Genomic DNA, 20,576 nt, shown 5'->3' on the forward strand with positions numbered 1-20,576 from the left:
CCATTATTAGTACGGGTCGGGGGGGCTAGCGGGTCGGGGTCTCCGCTGAGGCAATCAGTGGTTGCCTCGGCCGGTTGGCCTCCTCGGTCCCGTCGAGGCCTGACCAGAGCTCTTCTAGGGCCGGCGTCTGGGGGTGGGGGCCTGGGCTTGCTCCGGGGGGGGGCGACGCTTTCTGGCTCCTCTCTCTCTGTGTGGGGTGGGTGGTGCCGGGCCTGGGGTGTCGGCGCCTCCGGGGGTGGGCCCCTGGGCTGGGTGGCCCTGGCCCCTTTGCTGGGGGTGGGCTGGGGGACGGCTGTTTGACCACCGGGGGACAGTCTACCAGCTGTCCCCAACTTACCCCCTTCCTTATATAACCTGATATTAGGGTGAGGGGGTGGGGGGTTTAGCCTGCGATGCGCCTTGGGGGGGGGCTACTTGGGAGTGGCCCCCCTCCTATGGTTGCCGTATGGAGTGGGCCCCCCCTCTTTCGGTTTTATTTGCACCTTAGACACGTAGGGTCCTTGGTAGGGGGGGTGCTTGGACATCACTGCCAGCAAGCAGCAGATGTCCTCCTGGCACCCTACCCGCCAATTTTAACCGCACCTTAGACATTTAGGGCCCCTTGGTGTGGAGGGTGAGGGGACATCACTGTGAGTAATCAGGAGATGTCCCCTTAGTGCCCTACTCGCCAATTTTAACTGCACCCCCCTTAGTACACACACCCCTCCCCCTTCAATATATACATTCAAACATAAACACACACACATGCACACAAACACCCTCTCAAACACCCATACACGCACACACATTTTACAAGGAAGGTGGGACCTGGGTCCATCTGTCCCCTACCCCGTCCCTGGTGGGGGGTGTGGGCCCCTTGGCGATGGCGGCCGTGTCCCTTGGGTGCCGGCTCCCTGGGCCCGGCGGTGCTCTCTCCGCACGGTGGGGGGGTTCATATTACACCTGAGCCGGGGGTGTTCGTGTCCCTGGGGGGTGGGTCCTGGTCCTTGCCCCTGGGCGCTGGGCCCCGCCAAACTTCCAACATGGCCGAGCCTGGTCGGGCCATATTTATAACATCCCTTATGGGCCGCCCTTTTTTCCCCGGGGTTCCCCCCTCCTGGGCGGGGGCGGCGGGCCCCTGCCTTGCTCCTACCTGGACCAACCGTGGGCCGGGTGGGTGGCTGCCTGGAGTGCGGAGCGGGTCTCCCTTGGGGGGTCCTGGCTCGTACCTGGGGTCGGGGCGGGGGGATGCCCGGAACTCCTGGGTGGTGGTGGGGTGCTCGTCTGGGGCTGTGGGCGTCCCTCTCCGGTGGGGCCCTGCGTTGGGCTCTTCTGGCGCGGCGGGGGGCTGCTTTCCTGGCTGGGCTGGGGCGGCGCTCTCTTTCCCTCTGCGCCTCCCTGCTCTCTGGCTCTGGGGGCCTCGCGGCGGTCCTGCTGGCCCTGGCCTGGGTGGCGGTCTTGGTCGCCCGGGGGGCGGTTGTTCCCTGCCTGTTCCCGTGTGGCGCTGGGGGAATTCCGGCTGCCGCTGCTGCTGCGGCGGGGGTATGGGTGTGGGGGTGGCTGGGCGCTCCTCCTCCTTCTTTTCACATTCCACCATCCATTTTAGAAGAACATAAACACTCACCTGAGCACAGGTGTTAGCTCACCTTTGCACTAATAGTTTGCATGATTGAATGAATGAAAGATTTCACACTAGTTGGTTTAAAGGCATAAGTATGCGTTCGTGAACACTATCTGTTTTGTGTGCATGTTGACATGTGGACATTTCTGCGGCTAGCAGGTGTGTTGATAATATTTGAGTGTGTGTGAACAGGCCCCGCCCTTTTTGTACTACATTTGAACCGTACCGTAACGATAAACAACCAGTAAACCTGCCTGCTCTATGCTGCTTCATGGTCTTACCCCCCTTCCCCTCCTATTATCACCCTCCTACCCCCCCCTCTCTCTAACGTCCCTCTCTCTTGTTCCCCTCTTTCCTTTTCCGTCCGGTCCAACACCAAAGATCTTCAAACATGATTGAAATTAATAAAGTTTGGCCTCAATTACAAAAGGGGTTTATTCAGACATACCTTTGGTTTGTCTGAAGATGAATAACCCCTCTTGTTAGAATAAAATATGTCCAACACAAGAGGCCCTCAGCTCTCATCTGTTTGCCTAGCTGTTGGACAGGACAAGTTAAAAAAAAAAAAAAAAAAAAAAAAAAAAAAGATAGTGTTCACACACGCATACTTATGCTTTTAAACCAACTAGTGTGAAATCTTTCATTCATTCAATCATGCAAACTATAAGTGCAAAGGTGAGCTAACACCTGTGCTCAGGTGAGTGTTTATGTTCTTCTAAAATGGATGGTGGAATGTGAAAAGAAGGAGGAGGAGCGCCCAGCCACCCCCAACACCACACGGGAACAGGCAGGGAACAACCGCCCCCCGGGCGACCAAGACCGCCACCCAGGCCAGGGCCAGCAGGACCGCCCCGAGGCCCCCAGAGCCAGAGAGCAGGGAGGCGCGGAGGGAAAGAGAGTGCCGCCCCAGCCCAGCCAGGAAAGCAGCCCCCCCGCCGCGCCGGAAGAGCCCAACGCAGGGCCCCACCGGAGAAGGACGCCCACAGCCCCAGACGAGCACCCCACCACCACCCAGGACTTCCGGGCATCCTCCCGCCCCAAACCCAGGTACGAGCCAGGACCCCCCAAGGGAGACCCGCTCCGCACTCCAGGCAGCCACCCACCCGGCCCACGGTTGGTCCAGGGAGGAGCAAGGCAGGGGCCCGCCGCCCCCGCCCAGGAGGGGGGAACCCCGGGGAAAAAAGGGTGGCCCACAAGGGGTGTTATAAATATGGCCCGACCAGGCTCGGCCATGTTGGAAGTTTGGCGGGGCCCAGCGCTCAGGGGCAAGGACCAGGACCCACCCCCCAGGGACACGAACACCCCCGGCTCAGGTGTAATATGAACCCCCCCACCGTGCGGAGAGAGCACCGCCGGGCCCAGGGAGCCGGCACCCAAGGGACACGGCCACCATCGCCAAGGGGCCCGTACCCCCCACCAGGGAAGGGGTAGGGGACAGATGGACCCAGGTCCCCCCTTCCTTGCAAAATGTGTGTGCGTGTATGTGTGTTTAAGAGGGTGTGTGTGTGCATGTGTGTGTGTTTATGTTGGAATGTATATATTGAAGGGGGAGGGGTGTGTGTACTAAGGGGGGTGCAGTTAAAATTGGCGAGTAGGGCACTAAGGGGACATCTCCTGATTACTCACAGTGATGTCCCCTCACCCTCCCCACCAAGGGGCCCTAAATGTCTAAGGTGCGGTTAAAATTGGCGGGTAGGGTGCCAGGAGGACATCTGCTGCTTGCTTGCAGTGATGTCCAAGCACCCCCCCTACCAAGGACCCTACATGTCTAAGGTGCAAATAAAACCGAAAGAGGGGGGGCCCACTCCATACGGCAACCATAAGTAGCCCCCCCCCAAGGCGCATCGCAGGCTAGCCGCCCACCCCACACAGAGAGAGAGGAGCCAGAAAGCGTCGCCCCCCCCGGAGCAAGCCCAGGCTCCCACCCCCAGACGCCGGCCCTAGAGGAGCTCTGGTCAGGCCTTGACGGGACCGAGGAGGCCAACCGGCCGAGGGAACCACTGATTGCCTCAGCGGAGACCCCGACCCGTTAGCCCCCCCGACCCGTACCCATAATGGGCCTCCCCCTCCCCCCCAGAACGCCCCCCCACAGGACAGGGCCGACAAGCCCCCCACCCCACACCACCCCAGACCCCGCAGCCGAAGCGGATGACACCCAGAGCGACCGGGGGCCCCGAAAGGGTTGTCCCGTCCCGTCCCAGAGCCAGGGAAGGGCCGATCCCAGATGGGCAGCCCATCCGGCGCCACTGCCCCCCCCCCCCCCCCCCCCCCGAGCAGGGCCCCCCGCCAACCCCCCCCAGCGCAGGCAAAGGGACAAACTACAGGCATATGCATGAATACCATAATTCCATAGCTTATGAAGAAATTTTTTACTATGTAAACAACTTTCCCCAGTGGACAATTAGTACGTCTGTCCGTCCGTCCACACGCCCGCACCTATATCTGCTCCGCCAGACGGACACACTGACGAGAATATCAGTTTTTTACATTATTATTTTTTTCATTATTACATTATCGTTCTGTTAACTTTATTATTTATGAGGATGAATTGCACTACATGTCAATATTGTAGAACATATATAACTTTTCTTTTTCCAAATATGTGTTCATTTGAATTTCTGTTGTAATTTTCGTTTGATTTTTTTTGTTTGTTTCACTGCTGATCGATCAAACGGGTGTTCGTGTAGCTGTTAATTTTAAGACTTGCTTTGTGAAGTCTTCATGTTATTTATGAGAGGCAGTATTGTTATTTTCACTTTCACGTGTTTCTTTCATCTGCCGACGGCGTCGCCGTTTCTCATTTCACCCGTTTTTGTGCGTACGCCTGGGTCAGAGCTTGCGTGGAGGACCGCACATTTTCCCGTCAAGTTTGCTTTTTATAAATCTCAACTATTGCGTAGAGAGTGGCGTACGCCTTCTTTTGTGCGTACGCAACGTTTATAAATGAGGCCCCTGGAGTCGGAGTCTATGTCACACTGAATTGCTTTATGATTCATTATTCCAGACTGTGAGGGGCAGTTCTACAGATTGCTAGGGCAAGACTGACAGCAGGGTCTACGGGAGAGACTGTCAGCATTTTTTGTGCAAGCAACCTGGGTGATGAATGATCTCGAAGTCATACTCAGCTAGCTTCTCCAGTCACTGGGCTAGCTTGCTTCCTGGTTCTTTCATTCGTGTTAGCCAACGTAGACTGCTGTGTTCAGTTCGTACCTTGAACAGCCGCCCAAGGAGATACTGCCGGAAATGTGACGTGAACTCAACAATTGCCAGGAGCTCCCTTCTGGTTGTGCAGTAGTTCTGTACAGTTTTAGCTTTTGTTTTAGCCATAGGCCAACACACGTTCAGCACCATTCTAGACTTGTGAACGGATTGCCCCGTTGCCGGTGTCGCTGGCATCTGTATTGGTGATCCTCTCACCATTATCTAGTGGGTAACCCAAGAGAGGAGCAGTGGTCAATCTGTGTTTGAGTGTTTCGAAAGAAGCTTGGTGCTCAGCCTGCCAGTGAAAACGTGCATTCTCCCTTGTCAGGTTGTGTAATGGCTCAGCGATAGCAGCAAAATCCTTTACAAATCTGCGATAGTATGAGGCAAGGCCAATAAAACGTCTAATGTCACGAATAGATGTAGGAGTGGGCCATGCCCGCACCTTACAGACTTTGTCAGGGTCGGTGGCCACCCCGTGCTCTGACACAATATGACCCAGGTAGGCAACTTGATGGCAAAAAGGCAGCATTTGGTGGGTTTAAGCTTTAGATTTGCTTACTTAAGTCTTTGAAACACTTGACCCAGCCTCTGTAGCATCTCAGGGACATCTTTTGCTATTACAATGACATCATTGAGATAAACAAGACAGGTCTCCCAATGCATGCCAGCCAGGTCATGGTCCATTAAACGCTGGAATGTTGCGGGTGCGTTGGACAACCCAAAAGGCATTGCATTGGATTCAAAAAGATCATTTCAAGTGCAAAAGGCAGCAGCATGGCGGGCTCGTGATGAGAGTTCAACTTGCCATTATCCAGAGGCGAAATCAAAGGTGCTGAACCACTTTGCAGTGGCAAGCGTGTCCAGGGTGTATTGAATGCATGGCAGTGGGTATGCATCCTTGATGGTGCAGTTGTTGAGTCCCCTGTAATCAACACACAAACAATAACTTCTATCTTTCTTACGCACCATTTCTCTTGCCACCCACAGCCACAGCAGCATCAAACTTTGTAGACTCTCTCTGATCTGTTGGTCCGCACACTGTTATTTCTCATCAGCCATTCGACGAGGAGGTTGTTTCACTGGAGCACCAGGCCGCGTTATGATGTCATGCTGAACAAGGCTGGTGCGGCGCAAGTCATCCGGCCCCCTGGAAAAAACACTTCCATTTACACAATAACAAGGTAACTTTGGGCATAAAGCTCCTGGAGATGCTCTGGGACTGCAGGCACTCCCAAGCAAGTGGTTGTGGGCAGGTTGACTTCGGAAGCTGCAAGGCCACTGGATGGAGGAACAGTCTCCGCTGGCTGGAGAAGGCCAACAATGGCACCTCCTTTAATAGTCACAGGTTTGTTGCCAGGGTTAAAGAGGCACAGCAGCACAACTTTGGTGGACTGGGCATCAACCAGGACTCTGGCAAGGAGAACTTTATGCTTTTCGACAAAGCCTCCAAACTTTACAGTCCCCTTGACCAGCGGTCCCCAACATTTATTGCGCCACGGACCGGTTTGATGTCTGGCAAAATTCTCACGGACCGGTATGTTATATGTGGCTGACACACGCTGCAGCAACACTGCAGTAAAGGCAGAGACACGTGATAAGACATACTCTGCACTTTTATTTTGACACGCTAAACATTGTACATCGCATAGGTGTTATCATCCCCTCCCCTTCCGATAATCATGGTGCTAAAAAGAAGTAAACACAACAGGAAGAAATAACTAAGGGTGAAACAACAGAACTGCCAGATGAAAGGACCCGTAGGCAAAAATAAACACCCGTGCTCAACCCTATTTTGACCAAAGCAGGCAAAGGGGATTGATTCCTATAATTCTCTGTGATGCCAGCTCCGACAGTAACCCCTGCAGTCTGCGGAACTCCGACAGCAGACCAAGCGTGCACGTGACCGACACTACAATACAACAAAATAATATGACTTGCATGAAAACTTTGGTATTTTCTAAACATAACAATAAACACGAGTTATGACATGAGCAACGTCCTCTCTGCCCGCAATACTCTCTGGTCGCTAATCGCTATTATAGCGTTTAAACATGCCTTCAAAATAAGTGCATGGAAATCCGACTCATCACAACGCTGAATGATGCGTGGGAATCTTCTGTTGGGATAAACCCGTATTTTAAGTAGGACTCCTGATACTGTCTATTAAATTAAGCTTTCTTTTTTTGGAAGTCGAAGGCTCGTCTTCTTTGTCCTGGCTGGGCCTTCCTTCTCCACTTGTCAAAGAAACTTTCCAAAGACGTTAATTTTTTAGTCATTTGCTAGTTCCAGGGTTTTATTTTAGCGGTACCCTATCACATCAACGGGAAGAGTGAATTGGCCTGTGCCAGCTATGTCTGCAACAAAGAAGTTTACTTCCACTTGACGGTGGTTGATGTTGACAGGAAGCTGGGTCTCACCTATCACTGGCACGTCCCAAGGTCCCACCCCAAGTAAAGTCTCTACAACAGATGGACTCAGTGGAGGCCTCACATCAGATTGAATGGTGTTAAAATGTGTAGAGGTAACATGCTTCTCCGAGCTCCACTGTTCAAAACTGCACACACCTCCAGTCCATACATGCTAATGTGAACAGCCATTTCACCACCTTGGGCATTGAGATGGACGACTGCGGGCTTTGACCTTTCACCTGGAGCACTTGGGCGTGACTGTATTAGTCTTTCTTGGAGAAGACGAGCACTGACGTTGTTTGTGGCCCCACCCACCACAATTATGACAACGGATATTTCCCTTTCTTTTTTTTTTTTCTCCCTTTCTCCCTTTCTAAGGTTGTTGCGCTGCCTTGGTGTGCCAGCCGGAGCAAAGGGAAAACCCGGAGTAGGTGAGGGGTTTGGTGGAGGTGAAAATGGAGCAGGAACAGTCTCGCTTTTCTCCCTGACGACAGCGGTGCGGGGTCTATGTTCGGGGATGTTACGAGCCCCTTGCTGCATTAGGGCTGTGACGTAGGAAGCAGCCCTTTTTGTGATCTCATGATGATGAGCTATCTCATCAGCTCTAGCTAAGGTGGGTGGGCTGTTTTCCTAAAGGTTTCTGGATTATATGAGCATCACCCAGACCATTGGTGAAAACTTCCACAGTTATGCGATCTTGTTCGGCCTCTGATCGGTCACCATAAGCTACAGCTACTTTCCCATGAATGTAATCCCTGAACATGTGAAGAGGCTCATCAGCCCTGCGAACTCTCTGCCTCAGTTCCACTGCTGCCGCTGCAACATGATCTGAAGAAGGTCCATAAGCAGTTTCCAGTTCGTCCAGCAGGCGGAGATAATCCCACCTGGCTGAGCTCGGGTTTAGGTGGATGATGGCTCCTGTTGCTCCAACCAGGCAGAACTTAAGCTGGGCTGCCATTGTCTTTTCAGACCAGTGATTAGTCTCTGCGCAGGTTCGAAACTCTCTCATAGGTGTGCTGCCATCATAGGTGACTGGGTGCAGTGTAGGAACTTTCTCTCTTGAATCGCAGTCCTCCTTGCTGTCCAAAGGAGAAGGTTTCACCCCAGACATAAAGCAGCTCTCTGATAAGTGTTCATTTTCAATGGTTTCATGTGAATGGAGGCGAAGATGCTGCATGGGGAGTGTGCATGTAGTCTGTTTGGACTGGGCTGGTGTGCTACGCATAAACTTTTCTATGTGGCAGGAGGGAAATGGGTTTGAAGGAGGACACTGTTATTCAAATTTCATAGTGGGAGCTGAACGCCAAGCACCCAGACCCTATAATTTTGACTGTTAGCCTCGACAAAGGGGTTTGTGCTCGCAGACTGAGCTGGGCCGTTGGGCAGGGCAAATAGTTCTCCTCCCTTAGTTAGTGAGCTAGCATTTGCAGTGCAGCTTTCATCATAGAAACAGGGGTTATTCACATCTAGCCTGAGCTTTGCTTTTATCCCTTGTGCTATCCTAGGCACTTTAGCATTGGAAGTTGGGTCATCTAAACCCACTAGACAGTGCGCTGAACCTTATTTCTTCAAAGATTTGTGAACCTCACTGGTGTCCATGGATAACATGAAATCTTTCCACCTTTATCCACCTTTGTCATGGTAGGGAGAACACGTCAATGTAAGGGTGGGGTCATGTAAGATAGCACAAGGGTTACGGGTATACAATGTCCCATGTTCCTCCTCTTGAACATTGGTTAGTGACATAAATGGACTGGAATACGTAGTTTTATTATCCCTGTTGGCATCGTGGGACTTGCAAACGGCCGCCATTTTAATTCGTCGTTTTCCAGTAATAAGAGTTCGGCTACAGTCACTTTGTTTCAAAAGTTTATGATCCTCTTGTTTTATTGTCTTGACTCTTAATGCTCTCCACTCTGCTAACAACTGAGAGTTGCTTCGTGGTCGCCAGTGTTGAACCTTTCCTTCAATGACTCTTTTTCCTTTCTGACAGTGGTTGAAGTACAAGGACAAGTGGTTGAAGTACAAGGCTGATAGCGGGTCTGTGTAATTATTAATGCCTGTTCAAACAACGTTGGTCGTCCTGACTTATCTATATTACAAAGATTTACATGATTCCCTGTTATGTGACAGAATTGTGAGTGGCATAACGAAAGACCAAGAAAGAGGCAGATTACTCAGAGAAGCAGATCTCACACTAGAAAAGGTCATTAATATCTGCCGTGCCAGTGAAATAATTACCAGCCAAGTGAAAGCTCTCACTGAAGAAGCAGAAGTGAGTAGATTGATGACAAAAAAAAATAAAGGAACATTTAATCCAGTGAAAGCAGAGCTGAAAGAAATACACTGTAACAGATGTGGACTCAAGCAAACAGTTAAAAAATGTACTGCATTTGGACAATCATGCAACTGCAAGAAAAAGAATAATTTGACTAAAATGTGCAGATCACAAGTCCAAAGGAAGCAGCAAGGAAAGAGAGTGTATGGAGCAGTGAGAAAGTGAAAATGATGTGTTTCTGGGAGCAGTAAAAACAAAGGAAAAAGTAATTGCTGTGATGAATTCTGGAGATACAAACACTGAGATTTGTATGGTGGCCGAGAACCGCCATTGCAGCAACAACAAAGAAAGTGCTGCAAAAAAAAAAGTTACAGCAAACATAAAAAAATACAACTGCAAAAACAAAAAAGTACCTGCAATTACCAAAAAACCGCTGCAAATAACCGCCATCACAAAAAAAGTACTGTAAATGTTGCAAAAAAGTTGCCTCAACATCAAAAACACTGTAAACATAAAAAACGTCTAAGGGAAGTGAATTTTGAAAACAGAAGTGACGTCACGACTGATCGGAGATCAGTTTGCAGATTTATACACCAGAAGTGCATTGCTTTTTGCTATATTCCCTGTTGCGACAAGGAGGAAAACAGGAGTACGAATCAGAAAACGGACGAGAGAGTGAGGTAAGTGAAAATATTAGTGTTCATTGTTACTATATGTGTACTTTTGATGTTATTGATTAGGCCAGGTAGCCTCAGGTTTTATGTTGGTTTATTGTTAGCTTCGGCTAACGCTCAGACAACAGTGTACAGAACAACCACTAATCATTCTGCGTTCACGCCAAACGCGATTCACGGGGCAAATTTGCGTTTGGCGCCTGTCCTTTGCTGCGCGTCGAAGTCTCTGTCCAAAAATGTGTTTCTGTGCTTGATAATACGACCGCATATGGGAGGAGCTTTCAGCTAAAAACATAGCTGAAAGCTAAAAAACATTAGCTTTCAGCTAATGTTTAACATTAGCTCAAAGCTAGCTCATTAGCTAATTACCCCTTAGCCCGACACGCGCCAGTGGGTAATGGTAGCGGTCCCGAACCTTTTACAGGAGTTTTACTAGTAGTTACTAAAATCCTTAATTTTTTATAATAATAATAATGTAAAATAACAGCATTACCATCCATAGGAACCAAATTAAGAGATTTTTTTTTTATAGATTCAACATACTTTTTAAATTTCACAGTTTGCAGGCATGATGATGGGTTTGTTATCGGTGTATTCTCATTTAAATGTAATATTTGGCCAGAATGAAAATGAAATTGAGTAAATAAATACAATGTCTTTTTTGTGTTAAAAAATCAACAAAAAACAAGAAGTAATGGCTAAAATGTTAATGTAAATTAAGTCCAAAGCAATCTAATTATACTTTTTTGTTTTTGCAGATCACAATGTATTGTCCTTTTTGTGGACACCAGCAGCATTCTAAGCCAATGTTTTGCTGTTCGTGTGGAAAGAGCATTAAATTCCTTTGTGATGTTGATGATGACAAGCCTGGCACAAGTAAGTTTAAAGTTTCTTTCTGTCTTAAAATTAGGCTTATATACTTTACACTCTGTATACTTTATGAGTATAGTTGAGCACACTGTGTTTCTCTGTCATTTCTTATTGACAATTGGACCTTTATTTGAAGGTGAAGCTACTGGAAAAAGTATGTTTGAGTCATTTCAGACTTTCCGGAGTCTGAAGGAGAAAGAAAGACGAGGATCTTTCAAAAATAAGAAAAGATCACTAAACGACAACCTTAAGCTTGTGAAGGTAACTGTTTTTGCTGATATAAACTAATAACTTGTTGACAGTCTATAGTATCATGTATTTATAGCGTCACTGATCTAGTTAACGGTCAGTATTTCAATTTTTCCCTGTAGATTTCAGTAGGTCTTATGCGGCTACAAGATGGTGGACTGAAGACTGTAAGAGGATCAGTACTTCCCCTTTTGGTGCAACCAGAGGTGGATGCAACCGCATTGCAGAGAGCAGCTGAGCAAAAGCTGAAGGCCTTCCACTGCTCTACCCTAACGGTACAAAGATTTGTAATGTACCGGGAACAGAAGTACCTTTCACTCTAAAAGAGTACAAGGAGGCATTGGGGAAGGCCTACCAAAGGATCACACTCTACATTTGTACAGCTGAAGATTTCTTTACCTCTTGTAAGTAATTGTGAAATAATTGCCAACCAATAAGAGATTTTTAAAGTAATTTGTTTTTTCAAGAAAAATTGTCTGTCGTTTTAAGTAGTCTAAATTCCTCTTATACTGTTCTTGTACTTCACAGCTCAGGAAACCAACCATGAATCTGACTCATCAGATTCAGAAGTGATCATCAGGAGTCAGAGGTCTAAAGAATTCAATACAGCTGATACATTAGTGAGTGGTACTTTTGTTGTTACAGTTGCAATACTTTAAATTCTAACTTAAAGAGAAAATGCTTCTAAATCTTACATGGAAGCCATAATTTTGCGATAAAACATACAAAAATGTCATTTAAATTATGGAAAGATGTTGCAGTGTCCTGGCCTACACATATTTTACGAACTTAAGAAAACAACTTTTTGGGAGAAATTATACTATGAGAATGATCATTCCTCCTGTGTTAAATCACTCATAATAATATAACCCAAAAAATGTTGTTCCAATTTGTTCAGCTCTATATCTATTAATCAGATCTGAAGCACTCACTGATGTATATTAATATATACCGGTAATTTTTTTTTCACTTCCAGCTATGGGAACCTGCAGATGGAGAACCAGGCACTGATTCAACAGCTCCTGTAATTGTGGCTTCTAAAGACAGTCTATGGTTCACACTTTGCCTTGTCTGAAAAGGCTGTCACACAATCAGTGTCTTCAACTACATAAAATTATGTGTCACACTGACCTACAGATCCATGTTTGTGTAAAGTAGAATAGTCTTTTCTTTCTAAATCTGTCCTATTTTAGCTACAACTTAAAACACTTAATCTTCTGTAACCTAACCTTGTTATATTTGTTATTCATATCTTACTTTCTGACTTACAGGAGGTCCCAGGAACGTCATCAGGCACAATGGAAACTACATACTATAGGTATTAAATTTTAATTTCTATAATTTCATGATTAAAACATCAACAAAATAAATTTGTGTTTCAATTTCTTAGTAAATATACTGAGCTTTATGCGCCCATTGTAATTGAGGATGACGATGACTCAGACAGGGTTGAGAGCAACCATGATATTTCAGAAGATGAAGGGTAAGAAACTATGCGCTAAATTCAACTGTAGTTATTATTTTTCCTTGTCTAAAATGTCTGCTATCCTGTACCATGTAATATAGTCATGATTTATCTAATGACAGGATGGACAAACCATCTATATCTGAGATAACGGCAAACCTGGCCCTTGAGATCGACCATCGAGCTGTCAGCAGATTTAACATCTGTCGCTCTGACATTTGGAATGGAGCAGTCAGAGGATTTAAAAGGGCAACATTTTCAGAGAAAAAAGACATCTTAGTGAAATTCTTTGACAATGAAGGGATTCTTGAGGAAGGTATGATACTGGTGGTCCCAAGAGAGAATTCCTCTCCCTTCTGATGAAGGAGCTGAAGAAACGGCCCATATTTGATGGACCCATGGAGAGCCGCTATCTGGTCTACAACTCAACAGGTTTTGTTTTGTACAATGTCTTAAAGGGAAAAACAAACACATTTCAGTCATGCAGTGTTTTTTAATATGGAAACTGATGCAATACTTTTAACTCTGAATTTTCTTGGACAGCTATCCTAGAGGATGAATACTATTTAGCAGGCAAGATGATTGCTGTGTCCATTGTACACGGCGGACCGGGTCCAAATTTCCTCTCAAAGAACCTTATCAGTTACATCTCAGGGCAGGACAGTTTCAAGCCATCTGTACGAGAGATAACAGATGAGGAGATAGGGAAAGTCCTAAAAGAGGTATGAGGATACTTGATAGAAGAGTGTGAAATTCTAAATATGAGTAAGGAGCGTTATGTCCACTTACACCATTCTTTCAAATGATCCATATGGCACCACCGCTTTTATAATTTTATTCATATTTGAAATGTGAAGTACTCTTTTGTCTCTGCTTTTAGATTCAGAATGCACCTTCAGTGCAAATTCTGCAGGACTTGATGGTGCAGAACAGTGCCATGTTGCAGACTGCTGGTTGCTTCAGGCATGTTGGGTCATGTGAGGAAAAAACACGGCTAGTAGAGGAGTATCTGAAGTGGTACATCATCCACAGGAACAGCACAGCAATCGAGAGGTAGGTTTTCAACATAAAAAATTTGTTGTCCCATTTTCTTGCTTGTTTACTTGCACATGATGCACTGTAACTTCATGTCCATATTATATTTATATTTCAGATTCAAGGCTGGACTTGAAACGCTCCAGTTCCTGACAGCTCTGAAGGGGCATCCAACAGTTTTGACTCCTGCTCTCTGTCACACTGAGGTGAAGCTGTCTGCTGGACAGGTAGAAAATCTGTTCCAGCCAGTACTCAGTCCACAAGGCAGCAACATGAGGACTCAGGAAGACAAAGCCAGGACTTACTGGGCAGACTATCTTCTTGATTGTGAAGGTAACAGAATGTACTTTTTTTGTTTTTATACAAACAAATTATTTAAATGTTTCGGTGCCTATATTAAGCTCTTCTAACCCTTGCAGAGTAAACCATCTCTATATATATGATTATGTATTACCTTTAGCACATTGATAAGCTTGCAGGAATGAGGATGACTTGATTTCTGAGACTCACACTTACTCTCTGTGTGGGTGTCGCAAAATTCATGACATAATCCTGGAGTTGGCCTAGTCAGGGTGCCTGCATTTCACCCACGAAAACTAACAACATCCAAACTTTTGCAAAGATGGATGTGCATATTATTCTTAGTAAAGGAAAGAATGTAATCGAGCAAAGAGCAGGTTTTTAGAAAATTTCTTAAAAATGCGTGACTGGTTAACATACCACTTTGAGTTGTTTTTCGTGAAAAGTTATTATAAATACACTCAAAAGTCCTTTCTCATTTTCTTTCCTATGCTCTAATTTTAGAAGATAACAGCGCTGTGACCTTGGAGGAGGTGTTAATGTTTGCTGCAGGTGTGCCCTGTGTGCCTCCTGCTGGTATGAGTCCTCTGCCACGCTTTCACTTCATGTCTCCCTCAACTTCTAAATTCCCAATGGCGAATACCTGTGGCAACATTTTAAAGATTCCTCTTTTGGACTCCTATACTGCCTTTAAAGCCAACATGGACTTCGGAATAAAGAATTCCCCTGGCTTTGGGTGCTTTTAGAGCAATGGATTTGTTGTAAAAGCTATTGTTGCCACACCTGTTTAGTTTTGTTTCATGGCACAATGTTATATTTTCTCTTGCAGTTTATAAAACACAAGTTGCACTGAAAAAAATTGCATTTTTATTTATTGCATTTTTATGTTTTGTACGCTTGTTTGTATAATAAAAATACTGTACTACTGTTTTTCAGACACAGAAAACTTTATTTGACAAATGGAATGACAGAGAAAATAACGACATAGCCAATACTATGCATTAAAAGGTTGTATTTGTTTAGTTCTGGGTGCCCAAATCCAGTTCTCGACAGTCTGCCTCCTGCTGGTTTTCAAGAAATCCTGCCTTAAGTTTTACAGACCAGCCATGGTTTTTAGGGTGATGTAGTTTTCTACAGCTGATTCCCACTGCACAGGAGCTCTTAGACCACTCTCTTGTTGTAGTTCTCCAAATAGAGTTTCATGCTCATCCCCACCTGGAGTTGCTGGCACTGGCATGATGCTGGTGATGTGGTTTAAGGTTTGGGCAGATGCTGGGAAACCGCAATTACTTCCATCAAATCTACAAGCAAATACAGAAAAGTGTTAATACTGAGCAACACATCAAAAAAGTTGAGCCTTCCTGTTATATTTTTTGTTTTGTTTTATGGTCATTCTAATTATCTTCACAGAACAAGAATGCAGAGACACGCATTGATCTTAGGCCGAACTAAGTATCAAATATTTGAGAAAGTACTACAAAACTGGAAAAGTGTATTTTAAAGTTTACGTTTTATAATCAAAATTATATTTTTATAATCAAAATTACTAAATCCATGAGTGCCAGCATCTGGGGAAGGTGGTGGAGAAAAATACTCAACCTAAAATAACCTATAATACTTAAATTAAAACAAGTGACTTCAGGAGTTGAAATCCTTACAAAGGACCTAATTATACCACAAGCCCCACCCCCAATACACCTGACAATGTTTTGTTCTTATTAGTAAATTGGAACAAAGACCAAAATACTATAAAGAAAACTGTTAATTCTCACCTTTGAGGTAAATAATACATTGCCTCTGGTTTACCAGATGGGCACCGGGATTGGCGAACAGGACGAATTTTATTTATTTATTTTATTATTTTATTTTATTTTTATTTTTCCACAATGCATCGAAAGCAACAAATCTCACAATACAGAATGTGGAAAAAATGGACATCCCAGAAGCAGCTGCTTATTATTAGGGGTCCAGCATTTTAGACAAGCATAAAAATACAAAAGATAAGTGGCGGAAGGAAAAGAAAAGAAAAGAAAATAATTTCATAAATAAAATATACTAATAGAATGCAAGAAATGATGGTGATATAGTGGAAAGTGTTAGACAAAAGGGACAATGAATTTGAACAACATAAACTCTGGCGTGTGGCCATATAAGTGTCAACAGACAGAAAGAAATCACAAACACGTTAATAGATGGTTTCGGTTGGAGCAGCATTTTCACAGTATGTTGACAATAATAACAATTTCAGTTTCCTTTTAAACATGTACATTGTTGCAGACTGTTTAACGTCATTTTCTAAAATATTCCAAGTTTGTGGACCTCTAATACAGACAGAGAAGCTTGTACATTTTAATTTTCTGTTTTTGCCTTTTAGCATATGCTTTCCCCTGGTGTCATGGTGATAAGAGGGCAAAAAAAGTGGTATGAGGTCACACAAACGACTATTTAATTTATTAACAATGGTGAATGGTGTGCGTATTCCAATAATGCTTGTATTCATCCAGTTCTTTCTGCAGAACTCCCAGGAAGCAGTATCGCACAAAATTTGTATGTGCAGGGCTGCCATTGAAAAGATGTCGCTCCCTCAAGTCACTGAGAAGATCCATCCAAAATTGGCTCCTGCATAGAGAAAAATATTTGTTACACATATGAAGGTGAATAAGTAGAATTATGTTTTAATTGAATAAAGTATGCTTTTGATATGTGCCAAAGAACTTGGCAGAATAATAATTAAATATAATTCAATTATAATAAAGAATTATGCTAACAGAAAAACATGATGTGGATGCATTTGGAGAATGCATATTTATTAGCCTACATGCATACAGCAAATACAATAATCAAATAAAACAAATAAATTGAAAGCAAGAAAAACCTTTGTTTCCGGAAGTAGGACCACCAGCTTTCAATCCGCTGGTTTGATGTTGAAGTTCCATACATGTGGCTTTTAGCACCTGCAAACTCATCTGTATGCTCTGATCTCAGGGTACAGTGAAGGGCGGCCATTGTGCCATTTTCAGTGCCACAATCTGTGCGGAGCCGCTTTGGAAAAACTCCATGCTCAACTACACAGTTGACATAGTATTGAGCAATTACTGAAGGGTCGTTGTTGGTCTTTCCGCAATTCAGCCACATAATTTTTCTGGAGAAGCCATCAATGCAGCCATTTATTGCAATTCCAAAAGGTTTTAATTTATCATACCCATCAACGTGCCAGGTTTCGTTTGGTCCCATTGAATGATATGCCCTTCGAACAAATCTACGTCTGCTGCGATTCTCTGTTCCAGATGAATCCAGCTCTGCCATGAGGTGCATCACATCATCTCGTCTGACGACAAAAGAGTGTTTTTGTTTCAATATCTGCCACATCGCTCTATATCCTAAAAGATGGCCTGATCCCTTTAGCTCCTCAGAAATAGCTGTCCTCAGAGTAGCAATTGGAGTGTAGTTCAGTCTTCTGGTCAGGCCTGCATCTTTTAATCTTCGTTCTAGATTGCGAAGACTGACTGATATGTTGTGTTTTGATTTCAGTAAGTCGACTATTATTTCATAACTATGGCCCTCTGTGAAATATTTTTGGATAAGTCCATCCAGTGAAGTAGCTTCATGACCTGAGGGTTTAAAAGGAGGATACTATATTAGAGGCTTCTTAATGACTAAGCTAGGGAGTAGCTAATTATTTATTGTTACATTATAATTCAAAGATGTAAAGTAAAATGGATGCATATTCATATGATTCATATGATTAACAGTCAGAAAAAAATGTACCTTCATCTTGAAGACTCAATAGGAACCTTACATTTCTGTAGCATGAGCTACAGTATACCAGGATGCATGGAAGGTTCACCCCACAGAAAGGACAAAACATGACCTGTTAAATGATAAAGCAGAGAAAGTAAAGTTTAAAATTCACTCAGGTACTTTCTCAAAAATCCCTGTCTTTAAATACATATTCATTTAATAAAATGCACAATATATAAACCCAACCTATTCATTAAACAGTATCATATTTGGCAAAAACAAATAAGAAGAAATTCGCATCAACAAAAATATTTCACTTACCGGTAACCTCCCTCCCGATTAAAAAAATATTTACAGACAAATTCCACAACACCTGCGTCTTCCATGCGTTGTAAGTGAGATAAACAGACATGCTAAATGAAGGGATCAGGCTAAAAACATTAGCTGAAAAAGGCAGCATCTCTCCGTCTGCCAGTCAGCGGCGGCGCTGGCGGAGCTCGCTCGTTCGCCCATGAACCCTGAATGGAGACGTGATTACTGATGTTTCTGTAGAACTTTTAATAATAAATGAATCTGATCTCTCAACATCACCTGCGTCTTCCATGCGTTGTAAGTGGGATAAATAGACACTGCTCAATGAAAGGATCAGGCTAAAAACATTAGCTGATAGCTAAAAACATTACCTTACAGCTAATGCATACGGCCGCAGCATCAAGCACAGGGACGCATTTTAGGCAAGCAGCCATCAGAGACTTCGCCGCGGCAAATGAGAGGCGGCAGACGCAAATTTGCCCCATGAATCGCGTTTGATGTGAACGCAGCTTGATTAGTGATCTTTCTGTATAGAGTCTCAGCGTTAGCCGAAGCTAACAATAAACCAACATAAAACCTGAGGCTACCTGGCCTAATCAATAACATCAAAAGTACACATATAGTAACAATGAACACTAATATTTTCACTTACCTCACTCTCTCGTCCGTTTGCTGATTCGTACTCCTGTTTTCCTCCTTGTCGCAGCAGGGAATAAAGCAAAAACCAATGCACTTCTGGTGTATAAATCTGCAAACTGATCTCCGATCAGTCGTGACATCACTTCTGTTTTCAAGATTCACTTCCGTTAGACGTTTTTAACGTTTGCAGTGTTTTTGATGTTGCAGCAATTTAATGTTTGCAGTGTTTCTGATGTTGCAGCAACTTTTTTGTATATGATCGCTTTTTTTTGTTTGCAGTACTTTTTTTTTTTTTTTGCAGTTGTATTTTTTTGTGTTTGCTGTAACTTTTTTTTTTGCAGCACTTGTTTTTGTTGTTGCTGCAATGGCGGTTCTCGGCCACCGTAGATTTGGACAGAAAACTTCAATATCAACAAAAAACAGGTGACATGTAAGCTGGACACAGAAGCAGATTGTAATGTTACGTCTGTGAAAACTCTCACTGCAGTTGAAGCTGCAGGTTCATTGAAAGCAAGTAAAACAAAACTATTTCTCTGTTTCGGTCACAAGGTGGCAGCAATAGGCAAAAAACTATGGAGTCCTACACTGTTCATAATTAAATAAATAAATATTTAATTAAATAAATAAATATGACTTCATGCAAATACACAATCAACCAATAAATCTCTCATAAATATATAAAAAGATCATGAAATTGTGAAAAACCTGCACACTGATTTTAAATTAGCCATTGTATTATTCAATATATTTCATTTTGCTTTAAAAACCTGTTCATTATTTTAAAACAGCATTTTAAAATATTCATTTTTAATCATGTGGAATATTATTATAATTTTACATCTTTTTTCAGAACCTTGGATTTCAAAATCAATATTTTCCAAAGTAGCTTTGTTTTCATTTCATGTTGCTGTTTTTCACAATGGCTTATTTATTTCATGAAGAGCTTTTTCAGGAGACTGTGTCTGTCTGTCAATCAAACTAGACAAGGCGGAGACACTTTTGTGATTGGCTACTCCTTTACTCAGACATGAGCAGCAGCACCCTGACTACATCAATCGAAGATGCTTCACCAAACGTGACGGCGCAATGCACTCTCCTCGACACTAGGGGGAGGATGCACCTCAACACATCCACAGTGTTACACGAAATTGGGCAGTTTTTGTTCTAGATTTGCGGATAAAAGTGGCTTTGGGCGATTGTGCATAATTCGGGTGATTTTGTGGTTGGTTCGGCAATTTTCATCTTCTCATCAACATTTAGTAGTGGCCTGAGTTAGGCTGGGTGGTTGTGGGAGTTCCACAAAACTTATATGAACTGGAGTTCCATGAACGCAACATGCCGCATGTGGGAGGGGCTACCAGTTAATGTTTTAAGCCTGATAGCCACATGGAGTGGTTGCCTGCGTAACAATGCATGGATGCACAATGCACATGGAGTGTTAAAAGATCAGCTTTATTTATTTTGAATAGTTTCACATGATAACAATTTTTCCATGTTTGAGTTCATGAGATCATCCCAGAGAGAGTCTCTGCTTCAGGTCCTGCAGTCAAACTACGTCTTAAATTATGTGTAAATCAGAGCGCCCAGGCAGCGCGAGAGTGTGTGTGAGCGCAAGTTAAGGGTCTGTTGCCCAGTCCCCCGGAAAAGTAATAGTAAAAAAGGTTTCCTCCAAAGTAAAGAGCCTGATTCTTGGAGTAAACCCTGGCTGGAGAATTGGTCAATCAATCCCGGATCTCCGCTGCGTTTTCCGACCACCGTCAGAAACGTCATCGCAGGAAAGGTTCAACATATTCCCGGGAGG

The 20,576-nt window shown here is 44.3% G+C and overlaps 1 protein-coding gene and 1 long non-coding RNA gene across 2 annotated transcripts; one reads left to right on the forward strand and one right to left on the reverse strand.

The window, feature by feature from the left end:
- Positions 1–10,741: 10,741 nt before the first annotated feature.
- On the forward strand, positions 10,742–14,956 carry LOC111948365 (G2/M phase-specific E3 ubiquitin-protein ligase-like). Its single transcript, XM_078955885.1, has 11 exons — positions 10,742–11,040; positions 11,171–11,295; positions 11,406–11,687; positions 11,812–11,903; positions 12,260–12,307; positions 12,555–12,766; positions 12,871–13,180; positions 13,292–13,470; positions 13,629–13,801; positions 13,902–14,116; positions 14,588–14,956. The coding sequence occupies exons 7-11, from the start codon at positions 13,108–13,110 to the stop codon at positions 14,827–14,829; spliced, it is 882 nt and encodes a 293-aa protein (XP_078812011.1). The 5' UTR covers positions 10,742–11,040; positions 11,171–11,295; positions 11,406–11,687; positions 11,812–11,903; positions 12,260–12,307; positions 12,555–12,766; positions 12,871–13,107; the 3' UTR covers positions 14,830–14,956.
- Positions 14,957–16,195: 1,239 nt separating this feature from the next.
- LOC111948321 (uncharacterized) lies at positions 16,196–19,124 on the reverse strand. The gene is made up of 4 exons (XR_013659380.1): positions 18,789–19,124; positions 17,852–17,954; positions 16,959–17,694; positions 16,196–16,702 (listed from the first exon to the last, which is right to left on the reverse strand). It is a non-coding gene; the product is annotated as an uncharacterized LOC111948321 (long non-coding RNA).
- Positions 19,125–20,576: the final 1,452 nt, after the last annotated feature.

The sequence above is a fragment of the Oryzias latipes genome, chromosome 12 (genome assembly GCF_053564925.1).
Source record: "Oryzias latipes strain Hd-rR chromosome 12, Olatipes_Hd-rR_3.1".
In the NCBI taxonomy this organism is placed as follows: domain Eukaryota; kingdom Metazoa; phylum Chordata; class Actinopteri; order Beloniformes; family Adrianichthyidae; genus Oryzias; species Oryzias latipes.